Raw genomic sequence first — 22,464 nt, forward strand, 5'->3', positions numbered from 1 at the left:
GGCACCAGAGTTAAGTTAGGGTTTTTCAAAATGCTGATATGCCGAGCTCAAAAGGTTCGCCATCACTGCTCTAGGGGCTAGGTTCCAGAAACTCCATACTTAATTCTTTTTTTTAAAATATATTTTATTGATTTTTTACAGAGAGGAAGGGAGAGGGACAGAGAGTTAGAAACATCGATGAGAGAGAAACATCAATCAGCTGCCTCCTGCACAGACCCCACTGGGGACGTGCCCGCAACCAAGGTACATGCCCTTGACCGGAATCGAACCCGGAACCCTTGAGTCCGCAGGCCAACGCTCTATTCACTGAGTCAAACCGGTTAGGGTACTTAGTTAATTCTTATTGTTACAGAAAACTTACCAACTTATAAGAGCCTTTGAATAAAGAAATACACAAATTGCAGAAAAGTACTCTTCCTATTTTATTTTCACACACAGATATGTGTCTGTAGCAGATTTTTACTGAAAGTTTGGGATAAGAGAGGGAGGGGCTACAGCACAACACAAGAAAAAAAAATTATAGTTGAATGTTATACATTATTTAATTAAAAAACTACTAGTATTCACTATCATTATTCCCAAGTTTCACCAGCCAAGTCCTCTTGTTGCCATCACTTGGGACTCTGAAGTTCCTTCAACATTCCAAACCCTCCTCCTGTCTTCTCCATTCTAGCTTTCTATCCTCTACCCTCTTCATATCTCAGCTCTACTGACCTTCTTTACCAATCCACTCTGGTAAACCTCACTTATTCAGTAATATTTGTAAGTACTTTAAAAAAGAAAAATGAAAGAGCAATTAATTTTACCTGGGTAGCCTGTTAAATTTGTGCCTGACAAGAGCACACTTCCCACTACACTTCTCACAGGAATACTCGATTTCTTCTGCCTGTAAAAAGACAAGAAGGAAAAATAAAGAAGCATAAAGTTGAATTAGTATTATCCCATTAAATGCTACTAATTTTCTTTAGTCATACTACTTCAGTGGCTTGACAGCTCCGACCAGTTTGTATCCACAAACCTAACTAAATTAAGACCTAATGCTCAAAATATAGTTATAACATGCCCTATTTCAGAATTCCTAATTTCCTTTTTTACAAAGGAAACATCTCAATTTATGATAGTAACTCAATTTATGATAGATTCTACGGTAGCAGATTCTCAACCTTTTCCCCATGAATACATACACAAGAACCACTGCCAAGAGTATATCTAACATTTGGCCATAGCAGAGATAAGATCACCTTCAGGTTAGGCGGAGTTCCTGGTCTGTTAGGTGTAACTCTACCCCTTTCTTATAATGGAACTCAATCTTCTGGTAACAGCCCACTAAGAACAACTGCTCTAAAGGACCAAAGTTTGGGGTGGATAGCATTACCTAGAGAAAACTGAAACAAGAAATCCTTAAAAAATGGGGGTAAAGATACACAGGAAAAGCTTCAAATTCTACGATAATAATAGGAATAGCAAGGAATGATTAAAGCAAAAAGAAAAGCAGAGTATTTATCATTGGGTGGAGCTAAATGTTACTCATTTAAAGAAAAGAAGTTTTTTAACCTTAGGAAGACAATTCTGCCCATTTGCTACAACAAAACAAGAAATACTATTTTAATCCTGGCAAATTTCCTTCAGTTATAAGGACTGCTACACAACAGGTCCAATTATGCCTCAGATTATCTGTAACAGTATTTCACAGACACAAATATTTATTTACAGCATTAGGTAAACATGACTTCTGTGTTGTTTCTAATAGAGTACATACAACCTAAGAAAAGCAAAGAGCATTTTTTATTCCTCAGATCTTAGTATACTCACTTATATAGTGTCTCCAATTTTAATCCACATTACCAAATTTTAGCATGTGTCACTTCCTAGGCTTCAAATTAATATTTGTTTACAAATAACTGCTTCTAAGGTTTAAAACACTTCCTGTTGAGTCAAATGTATAATCTATTTAAGCAATCAATCTTCTTCAATGAGTTAACCATTAGATTTATCAAGCTTTTAAAAATATTTATAAATATTTCTCATTTGTTTTCCCTCAAGTAATTTTGTCCAAATTCTGCCTTAAAGAAACCAACTTCAAATATAATTATATATGATATATAAAATTTAGTTATGGAAAAATACCAAAATATATTACTTACCCTAAAGAAAAGATCAAGAGAATCTTGAACTGAACGCAGAGGGAGTGGCTTTTTCCTTCGAGGAAGGTCGATGGAGAGGTCATTAAACTGTTCTCTTTTGGGAATAATCTCTCCACATCTGTAAAAGAAGACAAATCTAAGCATTCAGAAACCTAACTGCAATACAAAATAAATACAAATATATTTCAGGAACACTGCTCCCCCACAGTGTATGAACAGGCTATGATTAAGCATAAGAAATATACACATTTAAGACACGTTACTTTAACCCTTATTAAATCACAGGTATCCGACCGGTGTTGGTCAGCGGCTGAGCGTTGACCCATGCACCAAGAGGTCACTTGGTTTGATGCCTGGTCAGGGCACATGCCCAGGGCTGTGGGCTCAAAACCCAGTAAGGGGCATGCAGGAGGCAGCCGATCGACGTTGATGTTTCTCTCTCATTGATGTTTCTAGCTCTCTCCCTTTCCCTCTATTTCTAAATTCAAAAAAATATATATATCCAAAAAAATCAACACAAAGGGTAATCCTGGCAAGTATTTAAGTACTTTCTTGAAATGTGAAAAGGCCCTGAGGTACCAAAATTCTGGCATTTTTTAAAAAAAGGTTAGAACAGAATGAACAAGGGGAAGAGTAATAGGAGATGAAGCTAGAGAGTAAACTGGGGGAGAGGGGTTAATCAAAGGCAAATCCTAAGAAGTTTTGTAGATCATAGTAAGGATTTCAGCTTTTATTTTAAGGGTTACAAGCAGAGGGTTGACATGAACTAATTTCCATTAAAAATTTATCACTTTGACTAATGTGTTTAAAATAGACCACAGAGAGACAAGAACAGAAACAAAGACACCAGTTTAGAAGGAACTGCAACAATCCAGGCAAGAGATGATAGCAGCTTAGTCCAAAGTAGTGGCAATAGAGGTGGTAAGAAGGGGTCAGATTCTGGATGTACTGTGAAGAATTGAAAGGACGTGCTGACAATTAGATGTAGGGGTGCAAGAGAAAGAAAAGAATTAAGATATACACCACATTTCTGGAACTGTCATTACTGAGACAGACTGCAGAAGGAAGTTTTATGAGGAATATTAAGTACTTAATTTTAGATATTTTAAGTTCTTCAAATGAAAAATTCATAATTCTTTTTTTAAAAAAAATATTTTATTGATTTTTTGCAGAGAGGAAGGGAGAGGGATAGAGAGTCAGAAACATCGATGAGAGAAACATCGATCAGCTGCCTCCTGCACACTCCCTACTGGGAATGTGCCCGCAACCAAGGTACATGCCCTTGATGGGAATTGAACCTGGGACCCTTGAGTCCGCAGGCTGACGCTCTATCCACTGAGCCAAACCGGTTTGGGCAAGAATTCATAATTCTTCATATTCAAGAATACATGAACATATTGAAATGCCATGTAATAATTGAAAACCGGTAGATTTAAACTATAATACTTTAAAAAATAGGTACATTTGGCAAACTGGCCAAACTAACTTATAGACAGAAGAGACAGAAGCTAAAAATAAAAAATTACAATATGAGGAATAAGGTATATAATATCTTCCTTCAGCCAGAAACTACTTTGTGGTTAAAGAACTGTCTTTTTTTTCTTTTTTAAAAAATATATTTTTATTGATTCAGAGAAGGGAGGAGAAACATCAATGATGAGAGAGATTCAGTGACTGGCTCTCTCCTGCATGCCCTCTACTGGGGATCATGCCCACAACCCGGGCATGTGCCCTTGACTGGAATCGAACCCAGGACCCTTCAGTTCACAGTCTGACACTCTATCCCAGCCGTGGGCAAACTACGGCCCGCGGGCCGGATCCGGCCTGTTTGAAATGAATAAAACTAAAAAATAAAAGACCGTACCCTTTTATGTAATGACTAGGGGCCCGGTGCACGAAATTCGTGCACTGGGTGTGTGTGTGTGGGGGGGGGGGGGAGTGTCCCTCAGCCCAGCCTGCTCCCTCTCACATACTGGGAGCCCTCAGGCATTGACCCCCATCACCCTCCAATCACAGGATCGGCCCCTTGCCCAGGCCTGACGCCTCTGGCCTACGCGTCCACCCCGGGCAGTGGGGACCTGCAGCTGCAGCGGCCCCACAATCGTGGGCTTCGCTTTAGGCCCAGGCAAGGGACCCCTAGCTCCTGGGACTGCCAGCTTCGACCGTACCCAGCTCCCATCGCTGGCTCCACCCCTACTTCCTGCTATCACTGGCCAGGGCGGAAAAGGCACCTGATTCTCTGATCATAGTTCTTAGCTCCCCCCTGGGTTTCCGATCACTGTCAGTGGCAGGGGGCTTCTTCCTGCTTTCCCTTTCACCTCCCTGCATTGTGCCTACATATGCAAATTAACCGCCATCTTGTTGGCAGTTAACTGCCAATCTTAGTTGGCAGTTAATTTGCATATAGCCCTGATTAGCCAATGAAAAGGGTAGCTCGTACGCCAATTACCATTTTTCTCTTTTATTAGTGTTGATGTTTACTTTGAATTTATATTAGTTCACACAAAGACTCCATCCATGCTTTTGTTCCGGCTCTCCGGTCGTTTAAGAACCCATTGTGGCCCTCGAGTCAAAAAGTTTGCCCACCCCTGCTCTATCCACTGAACCAAACAGGCTAGGGCTAAAGAATGGTCTTAAAGAAAATTATTAATAAAGCAACTAAGTCATGGTCTTTGAGGAGATAGTTGTACCACAGTGGCTGTGGCCCCACAGAAACTTGTTGCCTACAGACTTGGCAAACTCCTGGGCCACTGTTCAGCCTGGCGTGCCTACATTCTGTGAGTCACGTAGTTTCATGCACCGATGCACACACCTCAACTAAACACCTGACATTTGGGTGCTGTGCCTGACCGATGCTGTTGGCATAGCGCTGGAGCCACCTCTTTGATATCATCTTCTTTCTTCCTGTGCTGCCTGTGGCCATTTCTATCAGAGGCAACTGAAATTTTTCTATAAAAATAAATTTGGTTGCCCTAGCCCAGGGATGGGCAAACTTTTTGACTCGAGGGCCACAATGGGTTCTTAAACTGGACCGGAGGGCCGGAACAAAAGCATGGATGGAGTGTTTGTGTGAACTAATATAAATTCAAAGTAAACATCATTACATAAAAGGGTACGGTCTTTTTTTTCAATAGTTTTATTCATTTCAAACGGGCCAGATCCGGCCCGCAGGCCGTAGTTTGCCCACGGCTGCCCTAGCCAGTATGGCTCAGTTGGCTGAGCATTATCCTGTGCACCAAAAGGTCACTGGTTTGATCCCCGGTCAGGGCACATACCCAGGTTGTGGATCCAATGCTCAGTTGGGCACATATGGGAGGAAACAGATTGATGTTTCTCTCTTCCCCCTCTCCCTTCCTCTCTTTCAAACCAATAAAGACATGCACCAAGAGGTTGCTGGTTCGATTCTCAGTCATGGCACATGCCCAGATTGTGGGCTCGATCCCGGTGAGGGGTGTGCAGAAGGCAGCTGGTCAATGTTCCTCTCCCACAGCCATGGTTCTTTTTCTTTCTTCCTCTCTCTAAAGAAATCAATAAAAAAATATTTTTTAAACCTTTGTTTCTCTTTCTGACTTGAACAAATTTTGTTTGGAAAGTGCACTGGGTCCTGGCTGGATGGCTCAGTTGGTTAAGTGTCGTTCTGTACACCAAAAAGTAGCAGGTTCGATTCCTGGTCAAGGCACATACCTGGGTTGCGGGTTTGACCCCTGGTTGGGGCACATATGGGAGGCAACTAGTTGCTGTTTCTCTCTCACATCGATGTTTCTCAGATCAATGTTTCTCCTCCCTAACCATCGCTCTCTAAAATAAATATCTTCAGGTGAGGATAAATAAAAAAAGTGCATTAGAAGGGAAGGATGGCAGTCTATCACATTATTAACTGCTGATGGGTTTTCCAGCTTTTACAAGAAGTTGAGCTGAATTTGTAAGACCTGGACTTTTTCTTTTAAAAAATAATTTATCCGCCGAACCGGTTTGGCTCAGTGGATAGAGCGTCAGCCTGCGGACTCAAGGGTCCCAGGTTCGATTCCGGTCAAGGGCATGTACCTTGGTTGCAGGCACATCCCCAGTGGGGGGCGTGCAGGAGGCAGCTAATCGATGTTTCTCTCTCATCGATGTTTCTAACTCTCTATCCCTCTCCCTTCTTCTCTGTAAAAAATCAATAAAATATATATTAAAAAATAATTTATCCACTGGAGGAAAAAAGGCTAAAGAAAGTATGAAGGCAACAAATGTCACAGACTGGTGACATAGCGCAATTTACAATAGCTAAGAACTGGAAACAGCCCAGGTGCCCATCAGTAGATGAATGGATAAAAAAGCTGTGGTACATTTACACCATAGAATACTGTGCAGCAGTAAAAAAAAAAAAAAAAAGAATCTCTTACCCTTTGAGGCCGCATACAGAGATCTGGAGAGTATTATGCTAAGCAAAATAAGCCAGTCAAAGAAAGACAAATATCACATGATCTCACTCATATGTGGAATCTAATGAACAAAACAGACTGATGAACAGAATAGATCCAGAGATATAGAAGCATAAAGCAGACTGATGGATCTCAGAGGGAAGGCGGGGTAGGGGAGTTGATGGGAAGAGATTAACCAAAGAACTTATATGCATAATCAATGGACACAGACAATAGTGTGGCCAAGGCCTAGGGTGTGGGGTGTGGGGTGGAGGGCGTTAATGGGGGAAAAAAGGGGACATCTGTAATATTTTCAACAATAAATTTTTAAAAGTTAAAAAAAGTCACAGACTAGTAATACAAAACTACCATCTTTAGTGTCCACGTTTCACATGGTTATTCAAAATTCTAGTAAAAAATACTAGAATGTTCTAGCTGAGAGACCTCAGTGAACACTACATTTTGAGCAAACCAAGAAAAACAGACAAATATGGAAGCCAAAGAATGGAGAGCCAATATATGGGTATTGAGTATTTCTAAAAAAAATTCCAGAATAAAAGAAAAGTAGTATTTAGAGACTAGTTTCCTTGAACTGAAGAAAACTCCAAATCTTCAGATGAAAAAGCTCCATCATGTTAAAAGCAAAATTAACAAAAAGTGTCTAGATCTAGATATAAACTAGTGAAAAGTGCTAATTTCCAATAAATAAGGAAGATTTTCAGGAAGAAAAAGATTATCCAGAAAATCAGGTTTCTCCCAAGTTACATCTAGTAACAAGATACAATGAAACAGCCCAGTCTACGTGGCTCAGTGGTTGAGCATCGACCTATGAACCAGGAGGTCACAGTTCAATTTCCAGTCAGGGCATATGCCTAGTTTTCGAGCTCGATCCCAAGTAGGGGATGTGTGCAGGAGGCAGCCAATCAATGACTCGCTCCCATCATTGATGTTTTTATCTCACCCTCTCCCTTCTTCTCTGAAATCAATTAAAAAAATTTAAAAAGATACAATGAAATAGTTTGCATAATATGTTGAAGGATAAGGCTATATGTGACTGAATAATCCTGTATTAAGTCATGTATTAGAGTCACAAAATTAATTCTCACTAATACAGGGGCTGTGAAGAATTCTACTCTCTCTAAAAAATTGTATTCAGATATGTACTACCAATAACTGGAAAATTAATCAAAACAGAACCTTTTGATGTGATACAATGAGCATGGAAATTAATTAAATTTAGAAAGTAAATTTGAGTAACTAATGTAAATATGGTTAAAAAGCATTGCAGAAGTTAAAAATAATTCAAATTTTTATCTATTTTATAAAAACCCATTTTTAATAAAATCAATTTGGTTCAATAAAATAAGCAATAGCAAGTTTTTTCAGGATAAAAAGAACAAGTATTCCCAGATAACTTGATATTCCACACAGCCCTAGCCGGTTGGCTCAGTGGATAGAGTGTCAGCCTGCAGAGTGAAAGGCCCCAGATCCAATTCTAGTCAAGGGCATATGCCCTGGTTGTGGGCTCAATCCCCAGCAGGGGACTTGCAGGAGGCAGCCAATCAATGATTTTTCTCTCATCATTGATGTTTCTATCTCTCTTTCCCTCTCCCTTCCTCTCTGAAATCAATAAAAATATATGAAAAACAAACAAAAAAAGCACACACACAGTAGATCAAAATGAACTGTTATCACTAAAGCATATGGCAAAATATTTAAGTACTTTTTAGTTCTCACCCCACCAAGCATTTTTACAGAAAATAGTAACACTAAAAAAAGATGTCTGTATTTCTGTTTTTCCCATGACATGGGAAGGAAAATGTGGTAAGAATTAAAACCTTCAGAAGAGTTTCAATCACTTGCCATTAAAATTAAAAGGAGCCCTAGCCAGTTTTGCTCAATGGATAGAGCATTGGCTTGAGGACTAAAGGATTCCAGGTTCGATTCTGGTCAAGGGCACATGCCCGGGTTGCAGGCTCGATCCTTAGTAGGGGGCATGCAGGAGGCAGCTGATCAATGATTCTTTCCCATCATTGATGTTTCTATCTCTCTCTCCCTCTCCCTTCTTCTCTGAAATCAATAAAAACATATTTTAAAAAAAAGAATTAAAAGGAAAAACAGATTTCTTGGAGACTACTTACGCTTTACAGATAATGGAGTGTTGAACCTCAAACTCCAAATTAGTAATAACAGGGCAAGTGTATACTCTAGTGGCTGAAATATCTGGTGAATTTTCTTCTCCAGGAACAGATTCAGTCTTCCAAGTTTTATTTAATTTTTCCATATCCTCTTTTAGCTGGTCTAAGCACTGACTTAGAAATTCATGAGCATCCTAAGAAGGTATAACATCTTTAATCAGATCAAAACATTTTTTATCACAATAATAGCTTATCAACATTATGATTTATAAAACTAAGCACTTGGGAGTCAATAACACTATATTAAAAAGTAACATAGAGATTTACTCTAATGATTTACTCTACATATTTTCTGAATAAGAACAAAATGATGAATTACAGATTCTTTACTATCAGTGAGATTAGCAAGAATAATGGAATCACTTCTTACTTCATTTTTTTTTTAAAAAAAGGTAATTAAAAAAAAAAGCCTTTGTAGGTAAAATACCCCAAGTTCCTTTACTGACAGAACACATCTGTATTATTAAAATATAATAAACCACAAAAGAGTCACATTGAACCTTACCAGAAGTTCTTAGGTTCTCCAACCTGTGATGAACACAACATACATGTATAAATCTCACTTTAAAGTAAAAATCAGGTAACACACTAAGATCATTTCAATTTCCACTACCTTTAAAGTGGCTAAAAACAACTGGTACTCACATTCTGCATATAACCAGAGAATCTCTCTGCTGTAGCAGAAATGGCATTTTTAACCTTCTTGAGTAAATCCTTTTTGGTCTCTGAATTACAGGTATCTTTTTTTACAAGCAAGTGTGCAAAGCGTCTGGTAAAACAAAAGAGACTAGTTTAGCATGTTTTACAAAACACTGAATGGTATGATATTTTAAAGACTATTAACATAGCACATAGAATTTTAAGTGTCTAAAACTTCATTATTCTATAATCAATAAGGTAAAAGTTTACTCAGTAAGTACGTAACAGTTACCTGATAAGTGCATTGTGTGGAATTTTCTTCCATGGGATACCTTGCTTAAGCAGGTCATTGGCAAATGACTGGAGTGAAAATAGGGACTGTAAAATAGCATTCATATAGCAAGTATTTCCCAAGTTGGAGAAGCTGAAAAGTAAAGAAAAAATACTTTTGAAGACATTGGTAGTTCCTGAAGTATGTTCATTAGAGCATGGGTTCTCCAGAAAAGCATGCATCAGAATCACCTAGAGGGCTTATTAAAATACATATTGCTGGGCCCCATCTCCACAGTTTCTGATTCTGGAAAAAGAAGGTGCAAACATATGCATCTCTAATAGGATCAACTGATGTAATGCTGCTGGTCTGGGACCACACTATGAGAACCACTGCATTATAACATTACTAGAGGCCCAGCGCACGAAATCGTGCACAGGTAGGGTCCCTAGGCCTGGCCCGCGATCAGGGCTGATCTTTCCTCGCTGCTGGCAGCTGGCCCCATCCCCGCTGCCACCGGTTGCCCTCTGTGTGTGGGGCGACTGATGGGGCGATTGGGGCCCTGGCACTGCCCACGTCCGCCACCACTCACCCCTGGTTCCCAGTTCGCCATCAGGCCATTGGGGCCTGCGGGCTGGGGGCAGCTTCTGCGTTGAGCATCTGCTGTCTGCCCACTGGTGGTCAGTTCGCATCATAGCCGACTGGTCATTCTGCCATCGGTCAATTTGCACATTACACTTTATAAGACTAGAGGCCAGGTGCACAAAAGTTTGTGCACTGGGTGGGGGGGGGGGTCCCCTCAGCCCAGCCTGTGCCCTCTCACAGTCTGGGACCCCTCAGGGGATGTCCACCTGCTGGCTTAGGCCTGCTCCCCAAGGGATTGGGCCTAAGATGGCAATCAGACATCCCTCTGGCAGTCCGGAAGCCCTCGGGGGATGTCCACTTGCCAGCGGGGAGCAGACTTAAGCTGCAGTCAGACATCCTTAGCGCTGCTGAGGAGACAGGAGAGGCTCCCACCACCACTGCTGTACTGGCAGCCATCAGCCTGGCTTGTGGCTGAGCAGAGCTCACCCATGTGGGAGTGCACTGACCACCAGAGAGCAGCTCCTGCATTGAGCGTCTGCCCCCTGGTGGTGAGTGTGTATCATAGTGACCAGTCATTCCCATGTGCATGGGTGGGGGCCGGCTGGTTTGCCCTGAAGAGTGTCCCGGATCAGGGTGGGAGTCCCGCTTGGGTGCCTGGCCAGCCTGGGTGAGGGGCTGATGGCTGTTTGCAGCCGGTCACACCCCCTTCAGGGTGGGGGTCCCCACTGGGGTGCCTGGCCAGCCTGAGTGAGGGGCTGAGGGCTGTTTTCAGGCTGGCCACACCCCCTTCAGGGTGGGGGTCCCAACTGGGGTGCCTGGCCAGCCTGAGTGAGGGGCTGAGGGCTGTTTTCAGGCTGGCCGGCGACTGAAGCTCCCAGCCTCTCCTTTTTTTCATTTTTTTTTTAAATTCTGGGATTTATTTACCTTCTATAATTGAAACTTCGTTGCTGTCACTGGAGCTGAGAGCCAGCTCCAGCTCTGAGGCCACGGCCTGCTGAAAGCAGGTATCTGGGGTTTGTTTAGCTTCTATAATTGAAACTCTGTTGCTTTCGAAGCTTAGAGCCGGGCCGCAGCAGGTGGAGAACCTTGGCTTCCTCCATCACTGGAGCAAGCAAGCCTCCTGCTCGCTTCAGCTGCGTGGCTGCCAGCTGCCATCTTGGTTGGCAGTTAATTTGCATATCACCCTGATTAGCCAATGGGAAGCGTAGCAAAGGTAAGGTCAATTACCCTTTTTGTCTTTTATTAAATAGGATAACAACATATACTTTCAAATAAAAGCTAACAGAGGCTGGGGACTTACGCAAATTGCTATTTGTTCTTAGTAGGACCACTGGGTCATAGAATACAAAAGTAGGGCAAAAGTAGGTTTACAGTTGTGAGTAAACAAAAGCTTATCATTATATTATTAATCACTGTATTATTTTCCATATGAACTGTAAACCTACTTTTGCCCCACTCTGTATATGTTGTGTTTAGCTTCAATGATTACTACCAAACCCTTTCCCAAAGTACCTATTTTTTAAAAAACCTTTATTTAGAAATATTCTCAAACTTTTAGGAAAGTTGCACAAGAATATTCTTTATCTAGATTCACCAATTGTTTATCTTTTGCACTATATGCTCTATCATTTCATACCTCTGTGAGTTTTATTTTCCTGAACCATTTGAAAGTTGTAGAAATCATACCCCTTTAGCTCTAAATACTTCAAGATGCATTTCCTAAGAACAAAAACATACTTCAGTTGAATCACTTTATAAAAAGAAAGCAAAATGAAAGAATTTACCTACCCCTGCAGTTGCTGTTGGTGAGAGGAAAGGGGCACTCTTGGTTTATTCCAGCCAGTATAATCTTGATTACACCTCAATTTTTTAACAGATAGAGGAGCTGGCTGAGGAAGAAATCCCAAACTTCTTTTGGCAGAGGGAGTTTGGCTTGAGATATTAGTCCTATAAAAAAGAATAAAAATATAAAGAAGCAAAAACAGTTTTTAAAATACTCCCCTCCCACCCCCGTAAGTAGATTCAGAGAAGTCATATCTGAGAGAGAAAAAATCTAAATTTGGGGAAATACCAGTAATAATGATCACTTGAGGAAAAAATCCACAAATTACAAGTCTGATAGAGAGCTGAAGAAGCATATAATACTTAACCTACAATCAAAATAATCTAAGTCAATGGCTTAAGAAACAGTATAAATATAGTTTTACTTTTTTATTCACTTTTACCACTTAATGGATATCATACATTAGTTTGCCTAGTTTGAAAACATTTGGACAGTTAACTTTTTCCACTATTAAATGACACAACCAATATTCTTACCCAACCTACTTGAGAACAACTTTCAGTTTATATGCTGAGAAGGGAAAATATTAGTATCTTTTAATTTTCCTAGATAGTGTGATTTTTTCCAAAAAGACTGTACCAATTTACAGATTCCAACAGTAGTGATTTCCATTTCTTCATATGGTCTCCATTACAGTATTACTAATTTAATGAGTGATACATGATCCCTCATTGTTATTTTATTTTCCTGATTACTACTGAAGTCGAATATATTATTATAATTGTTTACTCTTCTCTAAATTTCTTTTTGTGCACCCTTAGGTTTTATATCGGATTCTTAAAGATTTGTAGTTTTTTACACATTCTATATTCTAGTCCTTTGTCTATTAGATATCCTAAGTTTCAGGTTTTTGCATGGTCAAATTTATCATTTTTCTTTTATAGTTTCAAATTATGTGTCTTGTTTAAGACTCATTCTGTAGCATAAGGTCATAGAAATGTCTTCCTTAAAAGTTTTAACACCTGTTTTCCCTCCTATTTAGGTCTTTAATCTGCTTGAATGTTTATTTACTTGTATGTTGTGAAGTAGGAATATGATTTGCTTTTTTTATAAGGAAAAACTGTCTCCAAATGACTTATTGTCTGGCTAGGCCATCTATTAGCCACTGTTTGGTTTTATTGTAAAAAAAAGAAAAAAAAAATGTGTGTGCCTTAGTCGGTTTGGCTCAGTGGATAGAGCCTGAGGACCGGAAGGTCCTGGGTTCGATTCCCATCAAAGTCATGTACCTCAGTTGCAGGCTCCTGACCCCTGCCCAGGGCCCTGGTCAGGGCGTGTGCAGGAGGCAACCAATCGATGTGTTTCTCTCACATCGATATTTCTCTGTCTTTCCCTTCCTTCTTCCACGCTTTCTAAAAAGCAAAGGAAAAATATCCTTGGGTGAGGATTAAAAAACAAAATGTGAAGTAGAATACTTTACAAAAAAGTATATAAAAATGAAACGTGTACCACTGTGTCAATTGCGAGGGAAGCTGCATGTGTGTGGGGACAGGAGGTTCATAAGAACTCTCTGCACTTTTTGCTCAATTTTATTATGAATCTAAAACTACTCTAAAAAAATAAGGTTTATTAATTTTTTAAAAAGTGAAATGTAGAGCTCAACAATTTTTAAAATTTTACTGATTTCAGAAAGGAAAGGAAAGGGGGAGGAAGATGGGAACATCAATGATGAGAGAGAATCATTGATAGGCTGCCTCCTGCACACCCCACACTGGGATAAACCCCACAACGCTGCAGCCCTCCTCACAGGGAATCGAACCATGACCTTTAGTTCATAGGTCAACATTCAACCACTGAGCCACGCCCCTGGGCAACTTAGTAATCTTTATAAAGTAAATACCTATGTAACAATCATTCATGTCAAAAAACCCTAAATGCCTCCTCTCAAACACAACCCTATTCCTCTACCCCAAAAGGTATCACTAACTATTTCAGGTTTATCCTTTCAATGCACTGCTAAATACTGTAGTTTGGACAATGCAAGGTATATCTGTTTCCATTTTTTCTCTCTCAACCTTTCTGCATCTTTCATTGCAGTTGTTTCTTTTTAAAATAGCAAATAGATTATTCCTCCTTAAAAATCCAGTTTAGCCCTCGCTGGTTTGGCTCAGTGGATAGAGTGTCGGCCTGCAGACTGAAGGGTCCTGGGTTCGATTCCAGTCAAGGGCATATGCCCCCAGTTGCAGGCTTGATCCCCAGTGGGGGCGTGCAGGAGGCAGTCGAACAGTGATTCTCTCTCATCATTGATGTTTCTATCTCTCTTCCTTTCTGAAATCAATAAAGGTACATTAAAAAAAAATACAATTTATTGCCCTGGATGGTGTTTAGTGGTTAGCACAATGGCCCGTGGACCAGTGTCTTGGGTTTGATTCCCAGTTGATGCTTCTTCTCCCCCTCCCTCCCCCTCCTTCCCTTGTCTCTAGAAATCAATGAAAAAAGTATCCTTAGGTGAGGATTTAAAAAAAAATCCAGTTTATCTTTCTCTTTAATTGAAGCATTTAGTATATTTATATATAATATACTTAATGATTTGGGTTAATAACTGTTTTAATATCCTTGCCTACTAATTCTATCATCTGTATAATTTCTGAGTCAGTACTTATTAATTTTTCTCTTTCTTATGAGTTGTGTTTTCCTGCTTATTAGTATGACTAGTAATGTTTTCTCAGGTAGCAGACATTGTGAACTTTACCTTGGTGGGTGCTGGATATTTTAGACTTCTATAAACATTCTTTTTGTTGGTGTTGTTAATCTTTATCAAAGGATATTTTTTCCATTGATTTTTAGGAAGACGGAGAGGGAGGGGGAGGGAGAGTAGGAGGGAGAGGGGGAGAAAAACATCAATGTGATACAAACATTGGTTGCCTCCTGCACGCACCCCAACCAGTGCAGGGGATTGAACCTGCAACCCAGGTATGTGTCCTTCACCAGAAATTGAACCAGCAACACTTCAGTGTCCAGGACTATAAACATTCTTGAATTTCGTTCTGGGATGTGGTTAGGTTACCTGGAAACAGTTTGATCTTTTGGGGCCTTGCTTTTAAGGTTTGTTATGAGGGACCAAAGTAGCAATTAGTCTAGGGATAGTTTTCATCACTAATAAGGTAAGACCTTTCTTAGTATTCAAACTGCTATTCAGAATAGGAACTATGCCTGGGTTTATGTGAACTCCCTAGTATTATTCCCTTAGATCCTCTTGGGTAGTTCTTTCTCTAGCCTTGCCTAGATTTCTCACCTACATAAGATGATTGCCAGCCAACTGAATACTCAAGGTGGACCCTCTACAGATCTCTGCAATTCTTTCTCTGTACAGCTCTGCCCTCTGGTACCCTGTGAATTCTAGGTGCTTTGGCCTCTCTGGATTCTTAGCTCCATTTCCTGAACTCAGGAAGAGCACAGGGCTCTGCCTAATTCCCCCTCTGTGTGGCAGCCTGAGAACTTTCTCTAGAAAGCAAGCTGGAGCAGTCATAAGGCTAATTTTGTTTCCCATCTCTCTAGGATCAATATACTTCACTGCCTCATTTCCAATGTCTTAAGATCCATTGTTTCATATGATTTGCTCTGGTTCTTAATTGTTTCATGAAGGAGGACAGTCTGGTCCCTGTTACTCCACCTTGGCCAGAAAAGGAAATCATCTTTAACTGTTTAATATGTCTAACTTAACTGTGGCCTCTTCTTAAATAAGAAAAGGAACTTAGCCGAAACCGGTTTGGCTCAGTGGATGGAGCGTCGGCCTGCGGACTGAAAGGTCCCAGGTTCGATTCCGGTCAAGGGCATGTACCTGGGTTGTGGGCACATCCCCCAGTAGGGGGTGTGCAGGAGGCAGCTGATCGATGTTTCTCTCTCATCGATGTTTCTAGCTCTCTATCTCTCTCCCTTCCTCTCTGTAAAAAATCAATAAAATATATTTAAGAAAAGATAAAAAAAAAAAAAAAAAAGAAAAGGAACTTAAACTTGTCCTCTGGAAAGAGGAAATGTACAACTAGAAGTTAAGAAACAAAGGGAGATTTACTATTTACTTTTCACTGTATCCACTCTGTAACTTTTGAAGTTTCTACTATATGTATTTATTATACAAAAGAATAAATTTTAAAAGTATTTTGATGTTAAAATTCACCTTTAAAATTATTTTGCTCAACAGTATTTCTTACTTTCACTCCTGTTCAGTTTTCTTTTTGCTGAATACATTCTTGTATTATCTAAAAATAGCATTGTCTGCATTCTTCAATTACAATTTAGCTGGGTATACTGGTAGAATTATTTGATGCTAGTACTTCAGTGTCTTCTGTTCCTATGTTGCTAATGTCAGTCTTTTTTACCTTCATAGATGACATTTTCTTCTGGTAGCTTTTAAAATTTCTTTACCCATCATATTCTACAATGTGAATTTTTATTTTATTTAATATTTGCTGTTAGCACTTGTTGAGGTAATTTTTCCATGTGTGGACTTTCATCATTTTCATCTATCATGTCTTTGACAAATTCCTTACTTTTATTCTTCTTAGTCTTTCCCCCCAGAATGCTATTAAGACATGGAAGATAGACCATGGAGACCAACATAAGTCTCTCAATTTCATTTACATTCATCATCTCTTCTCTGGTGCATTCCATGATCATGCCTGACGTACTTAGTACCTGCCTCGGTCTGGACCTCTAATCTGCATAGGACTTTATGTTAGGGGTTCAGAATTCTTGCCCTATGAAGGTAATACTAAAGCAGATACCAAATCACCGCAATTCCCATTTCTTTGTATTTTTTCTTGCTCAACGAGCATCAGGCAAGCAGCACATTTATGGTTTTGTTTTAGCTTACTAGCATAGAGAGAGCAGTTGTAGATATCCACCTTCATGTAGCTTCATATAAGAAACCAGGTTCTGGTCTAGGGTCTTGTTCAGTTTCCAACCTCATGTTAATTTTGAAGACCCAACCGAAAATACTTGACTCCTGTCTATGTTTTCCATGTGTCTTATGGACTCAGCCTTTACTCAATATTAGTTTTCTCACTTATCTGGAAATTTTAACCTTATTTTTTGAATAAAGCTTTGCATTTTGAAAAATCACTCCCCTCAATCATTGCTTTGTGCAATGAAATGATTATTCTATTACTCTGAGAAGAAATTTGTATTGTACTAATAACTCATGTATAAACCAAATATAGGTGTTTTTTTAAAACTTAAGATTTCTTTATGATCCCTCTAATAAACAGAAATAGGCCAAGCTTCCTCTCTCTTAAATTCAAATGACCTATAGTTACCGCTGCACTCATAAAGTGCTTGACAGATACCACCCAAAGTCTTATATACCTAAATATACATTATCAAATTCTTTACTTCACCTTAATCATTTTCTATAAATAATCAAGATGTTTTTTACCACTCTGAATTTCCAGTAAAAACCAAAATATGACTTAATAGGTCATTCATTATATACCATATTTATTATACAACACCATTACCGTCACTTTTTACATTTACCATTGCTCCTCTGTGCTACAATCTGTAATCACACCTTCCTGACAAGTGTTTAGCAGTTGTCTTATATACTTATATCCAATAAATCTCAAAAAATGTAATCTACAGCTATAGACCACAATTAAATTTTTGACTAGCCCTTTCCAATAATGTGAAACTTGTTTTTTAAAAAGAAAATGCCTTAACTTTTGATATGTACCTTAAAAAATACATAGGCAACAAAGGCAATCTGTTGAGATCTTAATATTTTCATAATTTGGGATGATGGAGAATTCACTGATCCAGGATCTGATCATATTGCCAGTCACAACCTGTGGCCTCAGTACAAATTTCCCTAGAATTTAGTTTATTCATTTACTAAAAAATGTAAAAAAGAAGAGCTTTAAATATTTGTAGGAACTTTCTAAATAAAATGTCAGGAGTCTATGATTTTCATCAATTTTGTTATTTTAAATTAGTGTATTCACTTAGAATATACTTAAAGATGTAATAAACCTTAATGTTGAAATTAAGGTACATCTTACAAAGTTGATGTGAAAGAGAGGGGGGTAAAGGGTATTCATACATAATCTATCCCTTCATTCAATATCTGAAGAAGCCCTAGCTGGTTTGACTCCGTGGATAGAGGATCAGCCTACGGACTGGAGCAGCAGTTGCCAAATGGTGGCCCGCAGACCACTGGTGGTCCGTGAGGTCCGAAAGGTTGGCGACCACTGGACTGGAGAGTCCCAGGTTAGATTTTGGTCAAGAGTACATGTCCGAGTTGTGGGTTTGATCCCCAGCAGGGGGCGTGCAGGAGGCAGCCAATCAATGATTTTTCTCTCTCATCACTGATGTTTCTCTCTCTCCCTTCCTCTCTAAAATCAATAAAAATATATTTTTTAAAAATATTCTGAAGAAGAGAGCTCTTTAAGTTCTTTACAGAGCATATAACCAATGCATACCTGTCTAGATTAGTATTGCCAGAAGAGTAGTCCTTGGATCCAGATCTGCTACCATAAAAGGATGATGACTGCAAAGGTAAAAGTCCTATAAAACGAAGAAACACAGGAACAATTTTATTCCTAAATCAACCATTGAAGTAAAATTAATAATAAAATTATGCATTGGGCCTATTTATATTTAACTCTTTTCCCCCTTTCTTTTCATCAAAGTTGGATAAATGTTAAAAGATCTATACTGTGTAAAAGGTTATAATAGCTAAGAATACTCTCCTGCCCTAAAGTTCCAAAAACTTTTTTATTTATTCATTTTGAACAGTATCAACTGACTCCCTATTAGGAAAAACTTGAAATTTCTCATTTACATCACCCCTACTCTTATGTACTTCCTTCCGACCAATTATTAGTTGTGTTATTTTAGTTCTACTGATTAACTTTGTAACTTTAACACACTTAAAACTTCTACATTTTGTTCCACGAACCTTCTTATCTTCCTTCTCTCTCCTCTTCTACCTTAACTTTTGTAATGTGTATCTTAACTTCAACACTGTTAAGGCTTATTACACCTTCAAGTATTTTCTAACTATAGGTTGATTATAAAAGCTTAAAACTAGTAAATGGAGATTATATAATGTATTATTATTTCAGAGATAAGAAGTATATTCAAGATACTTCTTTCTGTAGGAGTCTAAAATCACAACTCTGAAAGGCTAAAAGGAGATGATTTCTAGAGTCTTAATCGAATTAATTCCCTTAAACTCTCAATTTATCAAAATCATGCCATATTTTAGTTTGCTTCAATTTAATTTCAAGTTGACATAATATTCAAATCTACATAGTTCAGAGGATCATAGAGATTGGTTAAGTGTAGGAAATATTAACAAAACTTAATAGACTATTTAACTTTTAGATTTTGTAAAAACAGGGTACAAGGTGAGATTAAGCAATTGCTTTAGGCAATAACTTCAAGATCTTATAGAACTTATAGTAAATGGCAACACTGATGAACTTTAATTTCAATCACTTTAACTCCTTGAATTCACTTTAAGGTACCTTGATAATGAGAGTTTAATTCTAGGCAGTTAAATAGGGAAGAAGGTAAAGTCTAGACTCTTTATAAATAGAACTAGGGGCCCGGTGCACAAAATTCGTGCACTAGGTGTGTGTGTGTGGGGGAGTGTCCCTCAGCCCAGCCTGCCCCCTCTCACATACTGGGAGCCCTCAGGTGTTGACCCCCATCACCCTCCAATCGCAGGATCGGCCCCTTGCCCAGGCCTGACGCCTCTCTCCTAGGCGTCCGGCCCGGGCAGCGGGGACCCGCAGCTGCAGCGGCCCCACGATCGTGGGCTTCGCTTTAGGCCCAGGCAAGGGGCCCCTAGCTCCCGGGACTGCCAGCTTCGACCGTGCCCAGCTCCCATCGCTGGCTCCACCCCTACTTCCTGCTATCACTGGCCAGGGCGGAAAAGGCACCTGATTCTCTGATCATGGCTGGGGGGCAGGGCAAAGGCGGCCCCAGGGCCACCTTTGCCCTGCCCCCCAGCTCTTAGCTCCCCCCTGGGTTTCCAATCACTGTCAGTGGCAGGGGGCTTCTTCCTGCTTTCCCTTTCGCCTCCCTGCATTGTGCCTACATATGCAAATTAACCGCCATCTTGTTGGCAGTTAACTGCCAATCTTAGTTGGCAGTTAATTTGCATATAGCCCTGATTAGCCAATGAAAAGGGTAGCTCGTACGCCAATTACCATTTTTCTCTTTTATTAGTGTAGATAAAAGGTCCCTTATATTTCTATACTTTAAAAGTATTTTAGCAGAGTACTGGATACAAATTGGTGCCCAATAACTAGTACTGAATTATGGAGTATTCCTGAATAACAGAGAGGTATGTCCCAATTTAGGGTTTTATTTCTAGTCTATACAGTATATCCTATATAATAAAAGGCTAACATGCAAATTGACTGAATGGCGGAACAACCGGTCACTATGACACACACTGACCACCAGAGGGCAGATGCTCAACACAGGAGCTGCCCCCTGGAGGTCAGTGTGCTCCCCCTGTGGGAAGCCGGGCTCACGGCTGGTGAGTGCAGCCGTGGTGACAGGAGTCTCTCCTTCCTCCGCAACGGCACTAAGGACCCCTTAGATAAGCCAGCAGTTGGACATACCTCAAGAAGTCCCGGACTGCGAGAGGGTGCAGGCCAGGCTGAGGGACTCCACCCCTGCAGTGCATGAATGTTGTGCACTGGGCCTCTAGTTATATAATAAATGACTATCTTATATAAAGACCAAATACTTACCTGAAGTCCTATTCTCTTCCGACTGTTTCAAACTCAGCTGCTTCTCTCTACTGCTGGTTAAATACTTTCTTGAGGGATCTGTCATAGCTTTGTTGTTCCTATAATCAATAATTTAATTCAATATATATGTGTGTAAAGTGTAATTCTTAATTTTAAATAGTTGTCATTAAAAATTTACATTTCAAGTGCTAAATTCATGGATTTGCATGGAAGTTATGCTACAAAGTGTTAAAGCCTCAAAAGGTCAGAGACTTAAGCAAATGAGAATCATGAAAATAAGGTTTCATTACCAAGTCAAAAACCAACCAATCCATAACCCTATTGATTAAGCAAAAATGAAGGAGCATTTTATTTTTACAAAACTCAAACCAGAGACAGCAAGATTACACAGGTTTTCTTAGTCAAAAGCAAGGGCAGATGAAATGATTTAGCTACTAAAAGACCAAAAGAATCAAGAAGTAAACTATTTGAGCTTGTTACTAAATAAGTTTAAAAAGTAAACGTAACGGTTTGTTGAAGGAATGAATGAGTAAGGATGTGTCAAATATTCAAAGACCTGTGTACAGAAGAGGAATTGTATTGATTAATAATCTTATCTTAGTGTGATTCTATTTCAGAGTAAGGCACAGTTTTTCGGCAGTTTGTTTATCACTGAATAACCCCAAGCACATAATTGGTACTCAACAGGTATCAGTTAATATAATTGCTCACTGATGCTTTTTTTTTTTTTTTTTTTTACTTTTGACATGTTTAATATAAGAATATTCACATTCTTAAAATAAAATCAGAAAATATGGTCATATAGCTAATATATTGTAGACATTTTTAGACCATATGGGAATATTAACCTTGTCCTCAAATTGCTTATAGTTTACTTATGGAGGAAAAAAAAAATCCAGCCCTGGCCTGGTGGCTCAGTTGGTTGGAACATCATCCCATACACCAAAAGGGTTGTGGATTCAATTACCCATCAGGGCACATATTTAGGTTCTAAGTTCAATCCCCAATTGGAGAGCATACAGAAGGCAACCAATGTTTCTCTCTCACATAGATGTTTCTCTCTCTTTCCCATTTTCTCTAAAAAAATAAAAATCAATAAACATATCCTTAGGTGAGGATTTAAAAAAAAACCTCACAAGAAATAGAACACATTATTAGCAAGAGGAACATGTACAACAATGTAAGCAATATCACATGGTAGCAATATTGTTTGCCCAAAATATATACATATATTTATGAATATGAAAAATGGATTTTTAAAACAAATGTTTGCCAAATAAACTTGTGAAGTTTATTTGTAAAGCAAAGAAAAAAGTAAAGCAAAGAAAAAAGTAAAGCAAAGAAAAAAAACCTAAAATGTTCTTATAGTCTATAGATTTGAAATACTATTTACTGTGTCAATATCACTTACGAGTAACATTTATAGTAATTAAATTATTATTATTTTTTTTTGCCAAAACCGGTTTGGCTCAGTGGATAGAGCGTCAGCCTGCGGACTGAGAGGTCCCGGGTTTGATTCCGGTCAAGGGCATGTACCTGGGTTGCGGGCACATCCCCAGTGGGGGATGTGCGAGAGGCAGCTGATCGATGTTTTTCTCTCATCGATGTTTCTAACTCTATCTCTCTCCCTTCCTCTCTGTGAAAAATCAATAAAATATATTTTTAAAAAATTATTTTTT

The 22,464-nt window shown here is 39.2% G+C and overlaps 1 protein-coding gene across 8 annotated transcripts in view; it reads right to left on the reverse strand.

Moving 5' to 3' along the window:
- Nucleotides 1-22,464, reverse strand: part of USP37 (ubiquitin specific peptidase 37) — an 81,801-nt gene that overhangs the window by 29,926 nt on the left and 29,411 nt on the right. For 7 of the 8 annotated variants that reach the window (XM_059703128.1, XM_059703131.1, XM_059703126.1 and 4 more), the window contains 8 exons: nt 20,786-20,883; nt 18,497-18,581; nt 12,029-12,187; nt 9,677-9,808; nt 9,391-9,514; nt 8,689-8,879; nt 2,145-2,262; nt 807-886 (listed from right to left, as the gene is read on the reverse strand). In XM_059703128.1, coding sequence (XP_059559111.1) covers nt 807-886; nt 2,145-2,262; nt 8,689-8,879; nt 9,391-9,514; nt 9,677-9,808; nt 12,029-12,187; nt 18,497-18,581; nt 20,786-20,883 — 987 coding nt within the window. The remainder of the gene's footprint in view (nt 1-806; nt 887-2,144; nt 2,263-8,688; nt 8,880-9,390; nt 9,515-9,676; nt 9,809-12,028; nt 12,188-18,496; nt 18,582-20,785; nt 20,884-22,464) is intronic. The other variant, XM_059703130.1, reaches the window with a different exon arrangement.

This window comes from Myotis daubentonii, chromosome 7, assembly GCF_963259705.1.
Source record: "Myotis daubentonii chromosome 7, mMyoDau2.1, whole genome shotgun sequence".
Lineage (NCBI taxonomy): Eukaryota > Metazoa > Chordata > Mammalia > Chiroptera > Vespertilionidae > Myotis > Myotis daubentonii.